Source organism: Piliocolobus tephrosceles, chromosome 3 (genome assembly GCF_002776525.5).
Source record: "Piliocolobus tephrosceles isolate RC106 chromosome 3, ASM277652v3, whole genome shotgun sequence".
Lineage (NCBI taxonomy): Eukaryota > Metazoa > Chordata > Mammalia > Primates > Cercopithecidae > Piliocolobus > Piliocolobus tephrosceles.
In genome coordinates, this window is record NC_045436.1 from 80779621 (window position 1) to 80796195 (window position 16575).

The following is a 16575-nucleotide window of genomic DNA, read 5'->3' on the forward strand; positions in this document are numbered from 1 at the left end:
TATTTAAGTTCTTATATATTCTAAATTTTAGCCCAGTAAAGTTGTTTTTTTAATATATCAATTTTTCCCTTTCTTTCCCTATGTTGCACGTCTCCTTGCAATGTGGTATATGACTCAAAAATAGTATATGAAGAAAAGTAATAAAGACAAGAGAAGTTGCAGAAAGGAGAAAAACTATGAGATGTTAGAAATAAATCTTATACATTTAATTTACCTAAGTATATAGACTCTATTTACATGAGTGTATGAACAGGTTTATTTTACTTTTGCCTGTAGCATTAGGTATTTTCCATTTATAGCCATGACCTGTATGAAGCTCAGGTAAACATTAAATCATGCCATTTGGAAACCAACTTTCAGAAAGGACCACATTCTCTTCTCATTTTACTCCAGTGCAGTTTTTAAAGGTATAAATTTTATCCATTTAAACTCACCATAATATCTAGTTTCCCTTGCCCTCTTTGCCCTTTATTTATAATTTGACTCATTTTATTGATATTATTGGTTTATGCATCAGTCTCTCCAACCAGTTTGCAACTTCTTCAAGGAATAGGTTTTTCATTCATCTTATAACCCTGAGTGTCCTGAATCTAGGACCTCTGAGTATACTTTAAGTAATCTCCAGACTACTTACAATACTGAATACAATGTCAGTGCTATGTGGATAGTTGTTAAACTGCATTATTTAAGGAACAATGACAAAACAAAAAATGTCTGTATGTGTTCAGCAGAGATGCAACTTTTTCCTGAATTATTTTCAGTCTGAGGCTGTTTGAATCCATGGATGCAGAGCCCTCCGATATGGAGGGTTGACTGTACTTCTGCTTTTTTTTGAGACAGGATCTTGCTCTGTCTCCCAGGTTGGAGTATTGTGGTATGACCATGGCTCACTGTAGTCTCAACCTCCTGGGCTCAAGATTTCCTCCCACTTTAGCCTTCTGAGTAGCTAAGACCACAATCATGTACCACTACACATGGCTAATTTTTTGTAGAGATGAGTTCTCCCTATGTTTCCCAGATTGGTCTCAAAATCCTGAGCTCAAGTGATCTCCTGCCTCAGCCTATCAAAGTGCTAGGAACCACGCACCCAGCCCCAACTGTACTTCTTAAATGCAGTAAAGTTTGCTTTTATGCTTTTCTTCTCTAAGTACATTTTTGTCAGTTTCCATTCATTTTTGAGGTGCTTTTGTAAGACTCGGGATAATTTTCTCCTCCATATTTAACCTCATGGATCTGTGCCCCCTTGCAGAAAAAGCATACTCTGTGAGGGTAAACACCAAGTAATATCTTAAAAAACATCAAAAACTCCTCATAGTTTATTCATTACCCATTACTACAGAAAGAAGAAATATTGGGATTGACATAAATACCAATATATCAATATGTAAATGCCTTATTTTATCGTAAATATCAAAACTTGAATAATTGACATGAGCAACTCCATTAGAGGACATCTTTAAATTGCCTGGTAAAAGAAATTGTCCAGTAAATGGTAACATTTGTTAGAAAATAAAGGATTACATCTGTATCAAAAAGCCAAAAAAGGGCACTTAGCAATATGAGCTACTGAAAGCTTATTAAAACAGTTTACTACTTGTTTAACAATGTTTTTAAAGTGGTGAGAAAATTCTCATATTTGTTTCTTATACTTTTAAAAAGTAAACAGAAAATAAAATCGTATCTTTCATTCTCAATTTTTTATCTATATCTATATCTATATCTATATATATTTTTTTGAGATGGAGTCTTGCTCTGTCACCCAGGCTGGAGTGCAGTGGCATGATCTTGGCTTCCTAGGTTCACGCCATTCTCCTGCCTCAGCCTCCCGGGTAGCTGGGACTACAGGCGCCCACCACCATGCCTGGCTAATTTTTTGTATTTTTAATAGAGACGGGGTTTCACTGTGTTAGTCAGGATGGTCTCGATCTCCTGACCTCGTGATCCACCCGCCTTGGCCTCCCAAAGTGCTGGGATTACAGGTGTAATATGTTATGTTTTAAACATAATCCAAATCTTAGAAATGTATTCTTAGGTTTAGCAATGAGACTCCAAGTAATTATCTGGCAAATAGCATTAGTACAAAGGCTCAAGCCTCTTACCATCAAATCCATCTTCTTCTGACCCTAGTTCATCATCAGAGCAGATGTTGAGGACATTTACCAGCATCTCAGTCACTAAAGAGAGAAAGCAAAGAAAGAAAAGTCAGGGGGTTTTCTGTTATAACCTTAACTATTACTCTGGCATTGTTAATGAGCAAATGTAGCAATAACCTTTCTTATTTAGATTGTATATAGAAGCAGTTTCCATAAACATCCTGATCATAAATACAGCCTTTGTAATTCTATGCAGATTTTATAAAACTATTAGCTCATGCTTATGATATCTAATGGTAACATTTACTAGCTCTAGGTCAATAGACAATGACAAATCAAATATGTGGATGTGAATATACTATAAATCAATGAAAGAGAAAATAGGTTTTTTTTGAATTTTTATTATCACACAACGATAAGGCTTAATCTAGATCAGATTACAAACTTCTGTTCAGTAGGGACTAAGAATGATGAATTTTTAAAATAGTCTTAATCACCTAGAGAACTTCACGCCATTATAGGCATGTGGTTTTGTGTTTAATACAAACTGCTGATTGGTAAACTAATATATCTGAAGTATTTTTCAGAATACCAATTTTAAAAATGCATTGACAGAAATATCATTAAATTTGATTTTCAAAAATGCTCAAAAAATTAAATAGTTGCAGTTTAATCAGAAATTTACTTAATAGATTACAGTAGGATTATATAAAAGTGTTGTACAGAGGAAATTATTACTGCATTATTTTTATACTACAAAGCATGCTATTTACATTTAACAATTTTTGAAATTAGATTGGATTCTACTATGCACTTGAAAAGAAGCCTGCCTACTGCTTCGAGAGCTACTTTTTAAAGTAATATGCTATTTCAAAAAATGTCCTTCTAGAATTGAAGATGTATGATACAGAGCGAAACTTCAATGGAGCCAACACTGATACAGAATTTTAGTTTAATTATCAAAACTGGATTTTGTGTACCAACAGATTAATATGCTAATTTCTAATAAATGTCCCAAATTTTAATAATTAATAGAAACAACTCAAATCAAGGGTGCTTAAAAGGTGCCCCATAGTTGTCAGGATCCACACTGCTTCTGTTTCCAGTGAAGTCAACAGATGATGCTACTCCAATTTAATCAGTGCAAGAAAGTTGCAATATGGAGTAGTACTGGGAATATTTATCAGAGACTATTAAAAATCTATTTTTGATTATTTTGATATCCAAAGGGAAGACTTCTTTGCTGACAACTCAAAACTTGACTGGTTTAATCATTTTAGGGCATTTAAAGGGAAAACAACAATTGGGGTTTCAGAAAAATATTTAGCTTTTCTCTGATACTCCTTATAGGACATCATTACTCTGATATGTAGGGAACACTCATCTTTCTTATAATGCCCATTCACCTTCTCATGGAAAGTATGAGAAGATATGTGATAATCAATCTGTGTATCACTGTTAGTCCTCCTGAATGAAAAACAAGTGGTGCAGGCATTTCCTCAAAATTTTTGTTGGGGTTTAAGTCAACATATGAAAGTAAAACAGAGGGGGAAAGAAGGAAGGCAAGAAGAAAGTTAGTAAACAATTTTTAAAATGTAAATTTGTCTCCTGTTTTGTACCTTATAATGTGCTAATGCCTACATTATTGATGAACGACTTTGTTGTTGTTGTACATATTGTTCTTCAAAATATTGTAGCCATTAAGCACTATCATATAATAATTTATTAACATCAGAAATGTAAGGAGAGCATGGCTATCCTAATCTTTTAATTTGGCAGATAATCTTTTAATTTGGCAGATAAAATTAAATAGTCCTTTGGGATTATAGTACAAAGGGGTAAGGAAAAAGGGTAGACATTACTTGAAACCAGGTAAAGCTGTATTTCCATTATATTTTAAAGAGTTATATTATTCTAATGAAATTGTAAAAATTTCCTAAATATACATTTTTTTTGTTTTGTTTTGTTTTTCTGCTTCCCCCTAATTCACCAATTGTGTCCTGTTAATAGGATGCAGAGTGACACACTTCTACCTCCAAATCACATCTTTCATTGTACAACTTGTACATTTTATTGGCTGGGCCAAAGTTCTTCTCTTTCTGAGTGTTTAATCTCCTCTCCTACCTTCCTAAACTATTTTAAGAAGAACATCTCAGGATTCCACAACATACCTTTTTCCCCAACGAAAGGTAGGGACCAAGTAAAAACATCCATGAAATTTGGAAGCCAGTATGGATGAGGAGAACAGTTGAATTGCCTGATATTCATAACATTGTTCTCATACTTCAATACTGCAGCTAAAAATAACCAAAAAAGGATGTCAGAAACACAGGACATATTTCGGCTTCTATGTATGGCTTTAGCTCATCAAGAAAATTCAACCATTTGTCTAAAGTTCCAAAACATCCAGGCTCATACCTTAGGCATCCCAGAATGCTTATATAACTTATGTACTTGAACCTTACTCTACACAATATATGAATACTTAATATGGAATTGTATAACAAATTGGAAAATATTTATACAAAATAGTTAATCCAATGTCTGTCAGGAATTGTATCAAGCTCCCCTTTCAGCCAAGAATACTTTAGTCTTAAAATTTGATATCTGATGACACTAATAAAAGTGACACAGCTAAGTTTGACATAATAATCTCCTGAAATATTTGAACGAATATATTTTTTAAAAATAAAACTTCATCCAGTAGAACTCCCAACAGTTGTACAAAATAGTTTAAGTTAGATTGCTTTATTTTTTAATGCTTATTTTATTTTTTAAATTAACATAATAATAGTACAAATTCATGGGGTACATAGTAATGTTTTGATACATATAATGCACAGTAATCAGATCACGGTAGTTAGCTACACATTAAATACCATATCAAACATTTATCATTTATTTGTGTTTGGAACATTCAATATTCTCCTTCCAGCTATTTGAAATTATAATCTATTATTGTTAACTATAGTTACCCTATGGTAGATTGCCTTCTTGACTTAATAAAATAAAATGTTTGGATTGAATCTCACATAAAATAATGTGCTTCTATCTAACTCTATCCTTGATTTCTGAAAAAGATGTCCATCTATGACTGAGGAAAACAAATCTGCATGCTTCACGTCTCTGTAAGTACTTTCAATAAAGGAAAAGTCACCTGTTTTAGTAGGGGTCACCTATTCTACGGATAGACAATTTTAAGTTGCAGGAAATTCTCAGGTTGAGTTTAAACCTGCCTTTACCAGTCACTGATCATAGTTTTGCTATGCGTTTCATATTTAATATTTAAAAGGCTGTCATTCTGCTTCTGAATGACAGCCTTTTAAATATTAAATATGATACTCAAGCATATCTTCTTAGGCTTTGGCAAGATTTCATTTTTATTGTCTATTCAGGGCATAATTAGTATTACATTAGAAGACAGTAACCAACAGAGTCTACATGATATCATAGGATCTTTTCTTGTTTATGTTACGGGGTTGAAAATACAGAAAAATTAATCATTACTTTTTTGTTTTTACTCAGAATGGATGCTCAGGAGCTGGAGACACATCTTGGTATCTGCCTTATAATCTTTTTCAAGCAAATTATTTTTATCCCCTTTCACCCTCTTTAATATGACATGGCTTCTTGATGCTTTAGCTCATCATGCTCAACCTATTCTGAATGCATGCCAGATCGGCAATGTCTCTGTTAAAATGTGGCCCAGAAGTAATATAATCTAGGTCGATTTGAACAGTGCAGAGTATGGGGAGAATATATCGTTTTCTGTGGTGTGGATACTATATATATCATATTGTAGCCTAACAATATGTTGATGTTTTTAGCAGCCTGCATTTAACTAAACTCGTACTTGTGAATGGTAAGGGCTTTGTTTTGTATTGTTATTTCTGGCTGACTAACATGGTTCCGGGGAACATACAATCACAGACATTTTGGGGACAAGAAATGTAGACAGTGTAGGCAATACTGATATGAAGGTAGTCATCCTCTTCTTCCTGTGGAATTCTAATTCCTGCAAATGCTTCTGTAAACCCATTCCCTTTTATGTTGCTTTATCGTTTATGCCATAAGGATACATTTACATGATATTAAAAACATGCAAAATAAAAAAAATCAAGACAAACTACCATACCAATACTTTTGATTTTCAGTTTAAGAAAGGTGACGTATTTCCTATCTTTGCTAAGTACTACTAGAGCTCTAGCTCCATGTAAAAGGTTTTTACTATTTCAGAACACTGAATATTCACAGCAGAAATACATCCTCGTATCTTCAGATGAATCTTTAAGGCTTTAAACTGTCTTTTTGAAGAGTAATTTCTCCTCTAAATTCCCTCACTTTTTATTAACCTTAGGTTGGTGGTATAGCAGAAAGAAGAAAAGTAAATATTATAATTAGCAGTGCCCTAGAGGAAAGAGATAGGCTTTATGTAATAATCTGCACAACAAATATGAGAAGCAGGTGTGACTACCCTTATGTTACAAAGGACTTGTGGTTGAGAAATGGAGAAACTTGCTCAAGATCATGCAATCAGTAACTGACGGATCTCGCTCATTATTTAAACTCAGCTTTTTCTGACACCAAATTCATTCCCTTTCTTTCATTCCCTGCTGTCTCTCATAAATTATAAGTGTATGAATTCTAGTCCTAGATGTTATAATAATTTAACTTGGAATATGGATTTCGTAATTAAAGAGGTTTTAGTTTTTGCCAAAATACACGTTTGAGTGAAACAGGATGCAATTCACAAGCAAGGGTAAGGCTCATCCAATAGATAAAACAGAAGTTCTGTTTTGTAGCTGGTGAGATAAAAGTTCATTTGATCTTGGCTCAATACAATTTACTTCAGTACCTACTGATAAAAGCAAATAATGTTTTCAGATTTTATTTTAATTTATTTACTGAGTATCTGATATATGCCACGCATTATGTGTGGCCCTTTATAAATATAATTACAAATCTTCACAATATTCCTCAAAAGTGGTTCTTATCATTTATATTTTGAAAATAAGCAAACAGAGAGGTTATCTGCCTACAGTCACACTTAGAAAGAGGTAAATCTCACTTTTGGCCTGAGTCTAAAGTCCCTGATCCTTCTAGTACATCATAAGATATTCATTCTAATAGTACAAATAATTCAGTGTCTATCAAGTTGTGAACACAAATTCTTTCTCCTTCCATGTTTAATCTCTTTAAAGAAGAGCACTGGACTGGAAAGCCAGGAATCCAGACTACAAGATGGAATCTGTCACTAATTATTTACCAGACTAAGGTACTTAGTATCTTTAAGTTAAGTCTCAGTTACCTAACTATGTGGGTTTATAAATAATTTATAAAATCTCTTCCGGATCTGAATGATGTTAACAAACTTCATTGTAAACAATGAAAGGCCTCATCACTAATGCAATAAATAATATTCTCAGTAGTTCTATAAGCTATAAATATAATTTTTTCTAATTTTTCTCTAGCTCAAAAAATCCTAAATTGAAAAATGAAATTACACCAATATGTATTCTTTTTTCTTCAGCAACACATTTATGTAAAAATACTTTTTGAACAACCTTACATTAGTAAGTTACTCAAAATTCTGATATTTTTGTAAAATAAATATATAACACAGAAATACATGAGAAAAAAAAAAAAAAAAAAAAAAACTAAAACAGTCCAAAATATCTGCAGTCACGAAATTCACAGTTAACGTTTCATCTTCCACCTCCCACATCCTCCGCCCCTGCCACCTGCCTCCGACTGTCATTGGGATTACAAAACCCAACTGGAGCCCTAAGACTGTGCTCTTCTCTGAAGTATTTGAAAGACGTTTATCTCCAGCACAATATAAATAATACAAATAGTTGTACTTCAATAATCACTCAAGACCACCTCCTGAGCCCTTGTCTGAGAAAGAGAGGAAAAAAAGAACAAAAGTCTACCACCAAGGAGCTCCTTTATTCTACTGGCAATTCCCCATGACCTCTTGTCACTTAACAATTGTAACAGAGAGACTCTGACATACATGCAGGCCTGACATTATTAACCATCCTTCAGAGCACACTAGACACCACAGAAATAAATGCTCTTCTGTTGTGCTGGCAGGTATGAAGAACAGCTGGAAGGAAATTTGGTATAATGCAAAGAATACTAATCCCACAAATCTGGAAGCATGACTGCCAGTTCTTTTTCTGATGTCAAAATTACTGTCTTAAAAATGCAATCCACTCATTTTATAGTACCTGTAGAACCCTGTGTTCAAAGACATGCTGTAAAAGATGTAATATTAGTAATCAAGGGCCTGCTCCTACTTGGTGAATGCAGAAGGGGGACTGTACCTCGATTATTTCTAATAACACAACTGGTCCCCTGTACATAGTGAAGTCCAAGGAATAGAATCTATCTTACTCCACTGCTCTGTCTACCAAGCCATGTACTAAGTTGCCTGACCATATCCAAATCTGTAGAACACGGGGTCTTTCTTACTTTAATTTGAAATTTTGATGAGACCAAAAAAAAAAAAAGGTAGTATTTAATAAAAACTTGAAAACATCTCTCAACATGCTGTCTACAATTTCCATCACCCAGGGAAACTGGAGACAGAGCAATGAATGACAAGAGTAGAAAGGTCAAAAGAAAGTTTCTAATTAAAGACCAGCTATCAAAATTATTGCTAACAAGTGGTATTAACCAGTTTACCGAAACACACATGAGCTCAGCACTTCTCAAGTGGGTGTCCAGAGGAATGCAGAGGAATACAAAGTTCTTTTTTCTGAAAAACCTGTCACTGTAATGCTTCCACCATACCTCAGGCATTTTTCACACCACTAGTCCTGATTTTAAGACAGGGGAGAAGAGGTCAAAAGAATGGAAAATGACTTGAATTTTATTCCTGTCCTCACCCTTTTGCTAATGTCTTTTATCTCCTTATCCCTAATTGACCATCCTCTTTCACCTTCAGAAGATGGGAAAGAGGGAGAGAAAAGAAACAAAGATGAGAAGAAACCAAATGGGGGCATTCCAGAATCATAATCCATCCAGAAATAGCAAAAGCACAAAGAAATTGCATAATAGACCCAGGATGTTTTTTCCTTCCAATTCTTCCACTCGCAGATGCCCTAGCAGAAAAACTAGCATCAGTGTGTTCTTTTGGCAAAGTCCTACCATCACGAAAGGAGGCATAATGCCTTGGTGGATACAATTCCTGAAGCAGGACCCATGCAACTCATAATGTTCTATGGCAGCATTTGAAGATTATGCCGGTATGCTGCATGCAAGGGGTTTTTTAAATTCTGGGAGCCATGCTACTTAGTTTTCAAAAATCTGTATTTTCTCATAAAAATTACTTTTTGGGGGTACAATTTTCATTTAAGATTGTGTGAAGATGTATATATGTATATATGCATACTTTTCCATAGTATATATTATAGCATTCATGAACACAGTCTCTACAATTCCTTCCATTTTAAAATCTGACTTCTAACTTCCACCTCCATTTTTTCCCTTTTCAATGTCCTAGTTCTTGCAGGTTGAATTCTGTCTTTAAAAGATTCTTTTTAATATTATTAATAACTTAGTTAAAGGGAAATGTACTAATTCATGATGGTTACAGTATTTGGTGAGCAAGGACTGTATTCATAAATTTTACTCTCTAGATCATAAACTGAAGTGAAAAGTATGTGTTTAAGTCACTTATGAAGATAGACTTCAAGCCTTAAATTTTTAGGTAATTTGATCATGATATTCTTCAGTATGAGAAAGGTAATGTTTATATTGTTTCATCCAGTACCTAATATAGGGTCTTTCACAGGCAAATTTTCAGTAAATTCATATAATGACTAAATTTTTCTTTTTTTCTTTTTCAAGAGATGAGATCTTGCTCTGTTGCTCAGGCTGGAAGACAATGGCACAATCATAGCTAACTGCAGTTTCGAACTCCTGGGCTCAAGTGATCCTCCCACTTCAGCCTCCCAAGTAGCTGGGACTACTACAGGCACACACCACCATGCCTGGCTCATAATGACTAAATTTCAGCCAATCTGAAATATTTTGTTATTAGTGGATACAAACAGTAGGTATATATGACTTACTTGAAGCTGTGAGATAATTATTTTGTATGTATCAAGGACACACATGTATGCTACTATATATAATCACTTTATGTCCATTCTAGCCCTTGCCCCACTCCTCTTACTCATTAGGTGGAAATGGAAATACATTCTCAATCTTTATATACCTTACACACCTTGTACATGCATCCTTCATAGTACCTACAACACCTTTTTGAACTTTGTTACAAGTCTCCTAAATAAAATATTCATATTATCTTACTTACATGAAGGGCAGAGATGGCATTAGATATTTCTGGGAAACAGTATGAGGTAATCTTCTGATTATGTGCATGTGTGCATGTGTGTGTACTGTTGAGCACTGAACAATGCAGTTTTGAACTGCATAGGTCCACTTATATGCAGATTTTCTTCTGCTTCTGCCAACCCTGAGAGAGCAAGACCAAACCCTCTTCTTCTTTCTTCTCCTCAGCCTGCTCCAAATGAAGATGACGAGGATGAAAACTTTTATGATAATCCACATCTACTTAATGAATAGTACATATATTTTCTCTTGCTTATGATTTCCTTCAGGACATTTTTTCCTCTAGGTTTTGTGTATCATATACTATAAGAATACAGAATATAATACACATAACATACAAAATATGTGTTAATTGACTGTTTATGTTATCAGGAAGGCTCTGGGCAACAGTAGGTTATTACTAGTTAAGTTTTTGGTGAATCAAAAGTTATATGTGGATTTTTGATTGCAGTGGGGGTTGGCACCCCTAACTGCTGTATTGCTCCAGGGTCAATTCTGTATGTTCCCATTCTTAATATAGGGTTAGCAAATTATTAACCAGGTTATTATTCATATATAGAATTTTGGGTAAAGTAAGTGGAAGGAAGACAATAGAAGGAATGAGGGAGGCACAGATCCTTTTTTATTCTTTTATAGTGTTAGGTACTGAATCTGGCACATCGTTGATGCTTAATTGTGTTGGTTGAAGAAAAGACCTAAGGAATGAAAACAGAAAATGGAAGAAGAGGGAAAAAGGGAGGAAGGAAACACAAAGCATATAACTAATCAGGATACTAAAAACATAACTAACAAAATACAAACAGAAATTTGAAGGAAACATAAAGGGATTTAGGTAAAAGGCAATGTGTTACCTCAAAGGCTAAACTGTTTGTTTTAAAATTGTAAGAGCATGTAAATCAGAGAACAGTGGAAACGATACTAGTTCTGTTGCACGGTTACTGCATGAACTTGGGCAAATATTTCTCCTTCTTTAGTCTTTACCTTCAAACTTGTAAAACAGGAATAATATCTGCCCTCTCATTTTTAAAGTATAAAGATCAAATAATCCAATTGCTGAGAACGGGGCACGAAAAAAAAAAAAAAAAACACATGTGATTAATATGCATGATAATCTTAATCAGACGAAATATTTTGTCCCTGAGAAATGTAAAGTATTATAAATCTGTTTCGAATTCTTCAAGGAGGGCATGGCTATCTATTTTAAATAGTTTGCCATTTTATAATTCCCACCTAATATATTATACCTACATACTAGGATCCAGAGAATTTGGGGCCAATAATTGATCTTTGTAAGTAGCTCAAGACCAGTTAAACATTGCGAATCATTTCTAACATTACAATTTTGCATAGAGTATTTGAATTTCTTCTAGAAATTATTTTTTTGTTAATAAGAAAGAATCACTGGCAATTATCAGTTTCTTAACAGTTTTAGCTAGTGAATTCATTTATGTTCTAATCTATATTATGAAGATGCTAAAGTGAGGCTTATGCAAACCTAAACTAAAAACAGAGAAAGAGTGAGTCTTAGCTGAAGCTTTAAGCTATTGGAGGAGAAGGCACAGGGATAGTAAACACTGTGCCTTTACCTTGCTCTCATTCGGTACAGCTCCAAAGCCTAATAAGGATAACTGTACTCTGGTGGGAGGTAGTTTGAAACTGGTGTTACCTCTACACATTCGTAGAAGACCCTTTTCAACTTCAAGCTTGGACTTTGTATCAGGCCTTGAGCTATAGCTTGCAATGATTCTAGGTTATCTCCAAGATATCCTTGACACTGAGTTAGTATTAAGTTCCTACACTTCGTATCAACATTGTTTTCCATGGAAATAATGTCATGGCAGACTTTTTGACACTATAAGAGTAAAGTCTAAGAGTCTCTTGCAGGTCTAGAATTCCTAAATAATGAATAGCAAGTGACAATCCATTAATTCAAGTTTTTAACATTCCTTGGATTGTTACTGTTTTTCTCTTGCTGAATGCTTAATAGAGAATAAGATTTCTAGAGAAGCAGGTTTTAGTTCAACTGAAGATTCAACTAACCATCAGGGCTATCAGACAATGGAATTCAATGCTTTAAGATGGATTCTTTGATTGACCCTTTTCAGCTGGTGGCAGAAGAGCACTTGGCAATGAATCTGTATGGAAGATTCAGCATTGAATCCTCCTTTCTTCCCTGGTAAGGTCTCCCATAACTCTGACATCTGAAATCTTATAATTCTATAGGCAAAGCTTTGTGAAAAGCAAGAATTACCTCACACACTGTGTCTTACGTTGTTGAGGTTTCACAACTACTTAACTAAATTTACAATTAGAGAGTAGTGATTCTTAAGAAATCAAGACGGTCATTTGTTGGCGCAAAGATACAGAGATTATGTGTAGATTCATTCAATTAAAATATATAGTACAAGGTATCTTTCAATATTAAATTTTAATGGGATAGTTTATATTTTACCATCCCTTCCATTAATTAAATGTTTAAATGTGAGCAAGTGACTACTGGATTAAAACTAATTTATTTACAAAGTGGCCTCCAGCAATAACACTTTCACAATGGAGCTGAATAAACAAAAGCAAAAGGGCGTTAGGGAATACATTTTAAAGGGATAAATGAATTATTTATTTCAGAAAAACATAAAAGGTATTCTAACTTCGTTCTTTTAATAATGCATATACTTGGATGCATAACACTCAGGTAATTTTAAAGTGATAACAAATAACTCTTCGTTTCAAAAGCTTTCTTTTCTTATTGAAGAATGGTTAGAGTCACCTAAACACAATGGAACCATGAAGTGAAGAGTGGATTAGTGGATCGTTCACAGACATTTCACATGACAAGGCTAAGGAGAAGAGTACAGACAAAGGTTAATATGTGGGCTCTGCAGTCAGTATGCTGAGTTTCAATTTCAGTGCTTTCTGGTATCAGCTTGTGTCAACCTTGGGAAAAATATGCAGTTCCTTTGTGCCCTAGATTTTCATCAATAAAATCAAGATTATACAGTAATTCATGTTGAAAGACTAAATGCATTTATACACATAAACTCTTTGGGCAGTGTCTGGCACATAGTAAGTGCTCAAAAAAGTTATTATTATATGCTGTTTATAGGAACAAAGTGAATAGCATAGGTATAGTATGCTATCACAACGGAAGGGAAATATTTACATTGGCTAAATATATTACCAACTGAAGACTTTAAAAAATATGGCTGACACGGTGAAACCCCGTCTCTACTAAAAATATAAAAACTTAGCCAGGCGCAGTGGCTGGCGCATGTAGTCCCAGCTACTTGGGGCCAAGGCAGAAGAATGGTGTGAACCCCGGAGGCAGAGCTTGCAGCGAGCTGAGATTGAGCCATGGCACTCCAGCTTGGGGGACAGAGCAAGACCTCGTCTAAAAAAAATCTCTCTCTCTCTCTCTCTCTCTCTATATATATATACATATATCAAGCTATATCACTCAAGGTGACAATGATAATGACAATGGTAAATGAAATTAATATCACGGTTGGATTAATTACACATGTTGAATCTTGGATATAAAATGCAATAAGAGGAGACAGTCTGTTGAAACCACTCTGCAGTGAATTTTATATATATATATATATATATATATATATATTTTTTTTTTTTTTTTTTTTTAGATGGAGTCTCACTCTGTTGCCCAGGCTGGAATGCAATGGCGTGATCTTGGCTCACTGCAACCTCCACCTCCCAGGTTCAAGCGATTCTCACTCCTCAGCTTCCTGAGCAGCTGGGACTACAGGTGTGGGCCACCACGCCCGGCTAATTTCTGTATGTTTAGTACTGATGGGGTTTCACCATATTGGCCAGGCTGGTCTCGAACTTCTGACCTCATGATCTGCCCGCCGCAGCCTCTCAAAGTGCTGGGATGCGCCTGGCCCGTCTACCACCTCATATTGATAATAAAAGAATACTAAAAGGTTTTGTTTGTAGTTTCTACTTTATTCCTTCATATAAAATATTGTATTTCGCACCATTTGTCAGTGAACTCTCTTAGGCTTAATAATGATTACGAAGAAATTATCTTTCTAGTGTGTCTAATTCTATCACACACACATGGCTTTAAGAATCTTTGTCAAATAAATGAAGGAATAAATTAGGGGTTGGGGGGATGTCTTATTGTTTTGCTTTAGTAAAAGAACAAAAATAAAAAAGTAAAACAACCTTGGCCTACAATTACTAGAAAGTACCAAATATACTACCCTGACTGTATGTTTACATTTTTTATAATGCAATAAGTGATCTGGGGCAAACAAGTGCTCCAGACCCATTAAGAGGATCTTCAGGTTTGAGATGATGGCAGGAAAAAAGTACATGCTAAGAAAACTGTTGTTATGGGGCAAAGTCTCTGGATTAATTTTATGCAACTTGTAAAGCAACTAGTAATCATATTTAACCTGCGGTTTTAAGGATACCAAAAAAAAAAATGCTTTAAAAAGTCAACGCTAAAAGTTATGTCCATGCTTAAGACAAGCCTCAGGCTTGCAGAAATGAATCTTTGCTATAAAACATGGTTCAACTTTGTAGGGGAGGAGCTCGTTGATGTGCTGTGGCAGAGACAGATATGTTACTCGGGGACGCCTGGGTATAGATTCAACTTTCCTTTCTGAGACCCCTCATCTCCCTCTCAAAAAGATCTGAGCTAACTGGTTCTGAATTTGGCTTGTGAACCACAGGGGTAGCAGATATCTATAAGTGTGTGAAAAATATTCCTGAATGATAAAACAACCTCCTAGTGGAAAAAAATTGTGGTATAGTATGGAATGAGCTTCTGAGATCTGGCCATACCACACTGTGTAGACAGTGTCACTGAGGGTTCCCGCCAGAAGTCTGGAGACCAAGTCGAGCTGGCATCTGATATGTTACGTCTGTTCCTTTATGTTCATATCATGACTGCCAGCAAAATTCTTATGTTGGTTCATTATAGCAGCAATTCCATTCTCTCTTACAATGGTATCTTCCTGCCAAGCCAGAAATTCTCTTTTTATTTATAAACGGTATCTTCTTGAAGCCTATGACTCCTTTTTGACTGGAAAATATATGAGGATGCTGAAAACATCAAGCTTTGGTAAGACTGAAATGCTTTTTATCAGCAATTACATCAAGTTGCTAACTTATAAGTTCAAAATATCATATTTTTTCCCTATCAAAAAAGATAGACTTTTGCATCTCCTAATTTTAGCCAATGATGCAGTCTGTTCTCATGCCGCTAATAAAGACATACCTGAGACTGGGTAATTTATAAAGGAAAGAGGTTTAATGGACTCACAGCTCCACATGGCTAGGGAGGCCTCAAAATCATGGTGGAAGGCAAAGGAGAAGCAAAGGCATGTCTTACATGGTGACAGGCAAGAGAGCTTGGTGCAGGGGAACTCCCATTTATAAAACCATCAGATCTTGTGAGACTTACTACCATGCGAACAGTATGGGAGAAACCGCTTGCATGATTCAATTATCTCCACCTGGCCCTGCCCTTGATACGTGGGGATTATTACAATTCAAGGTGAGATTTGGGTGGGGACACAGCAAAACCACAGCAGATGCTTTCCATGTGCATCTTATAAAAGCAATCTTCCACCTCTCTCTTCCTTAACTACTTTAATATTGAATTGATTTCTTTCTTGGTTATCATTTAAATGTTTGGTCTTGATTACTAAATTAGTTTGGTTGCCATTAGAATTTCCTCTCAAATCCAAAATAATTTTCATTTAACAAATTTTCTTAATTTTACTGTCAGTAGTTTGTACTGGAACTAAGTTACATACCCCTGGTATATATGTTTATATTTCTCTACATATACATCACATATCTAACCACTCATCTAGTCACCCATCCATCCAACAACCCATCTGAACTACAGAGAACTTGTACTACATGGAAGCCTACTGTCATTTACTTTAGATTCTTTTGCAGCACAGGTGTACCTCTACACAGAAAATGAATTTAAGTGTTAACATCAAGGTATAAAATTCATTTTCCCAGAGGTTCATTACAATTTTTGGCCAAACTGAGTTGTTTAAGCCAATGTTCAAATCTGCCACTCTATTTCTCAATCCAGAGAGATTTTACTCTCACTGATTGCTTAAATGTCACTTCCCCA

General features: G+C 34.9%; 1 protein-coding gene across 2 annotated transcripts in view; it reads right to left on the reverse strand.

Annotated features, from left to right (window-relative positions):
- Positions 1 to 16575, reverse strand: part of PPP3CA (protein phosphatase 3 catalytic subunit alpha) — a 331326-nt gene that overhangs the window by 36120 nt on the left and 278631 nt on the right. For both annotated transcript variants that reach the window (XM_023220087.2, XM_023220088.1), the window contains exons 9-10: positions 4265 to 4390; positions 2100 to 2174 (exon numbers count right to left, since the gene is read on the reverse strand). In XM_023220087.2, the coding sequence (XP_023075855.1) occupies positions 2100 to 2174; positions 4265 to 4390 (201 nt within the window). The remainder of the gene's footprint in view (positions 1 to 2099; positions 2175 to 4264; positions 4391 to 16575) is intronic.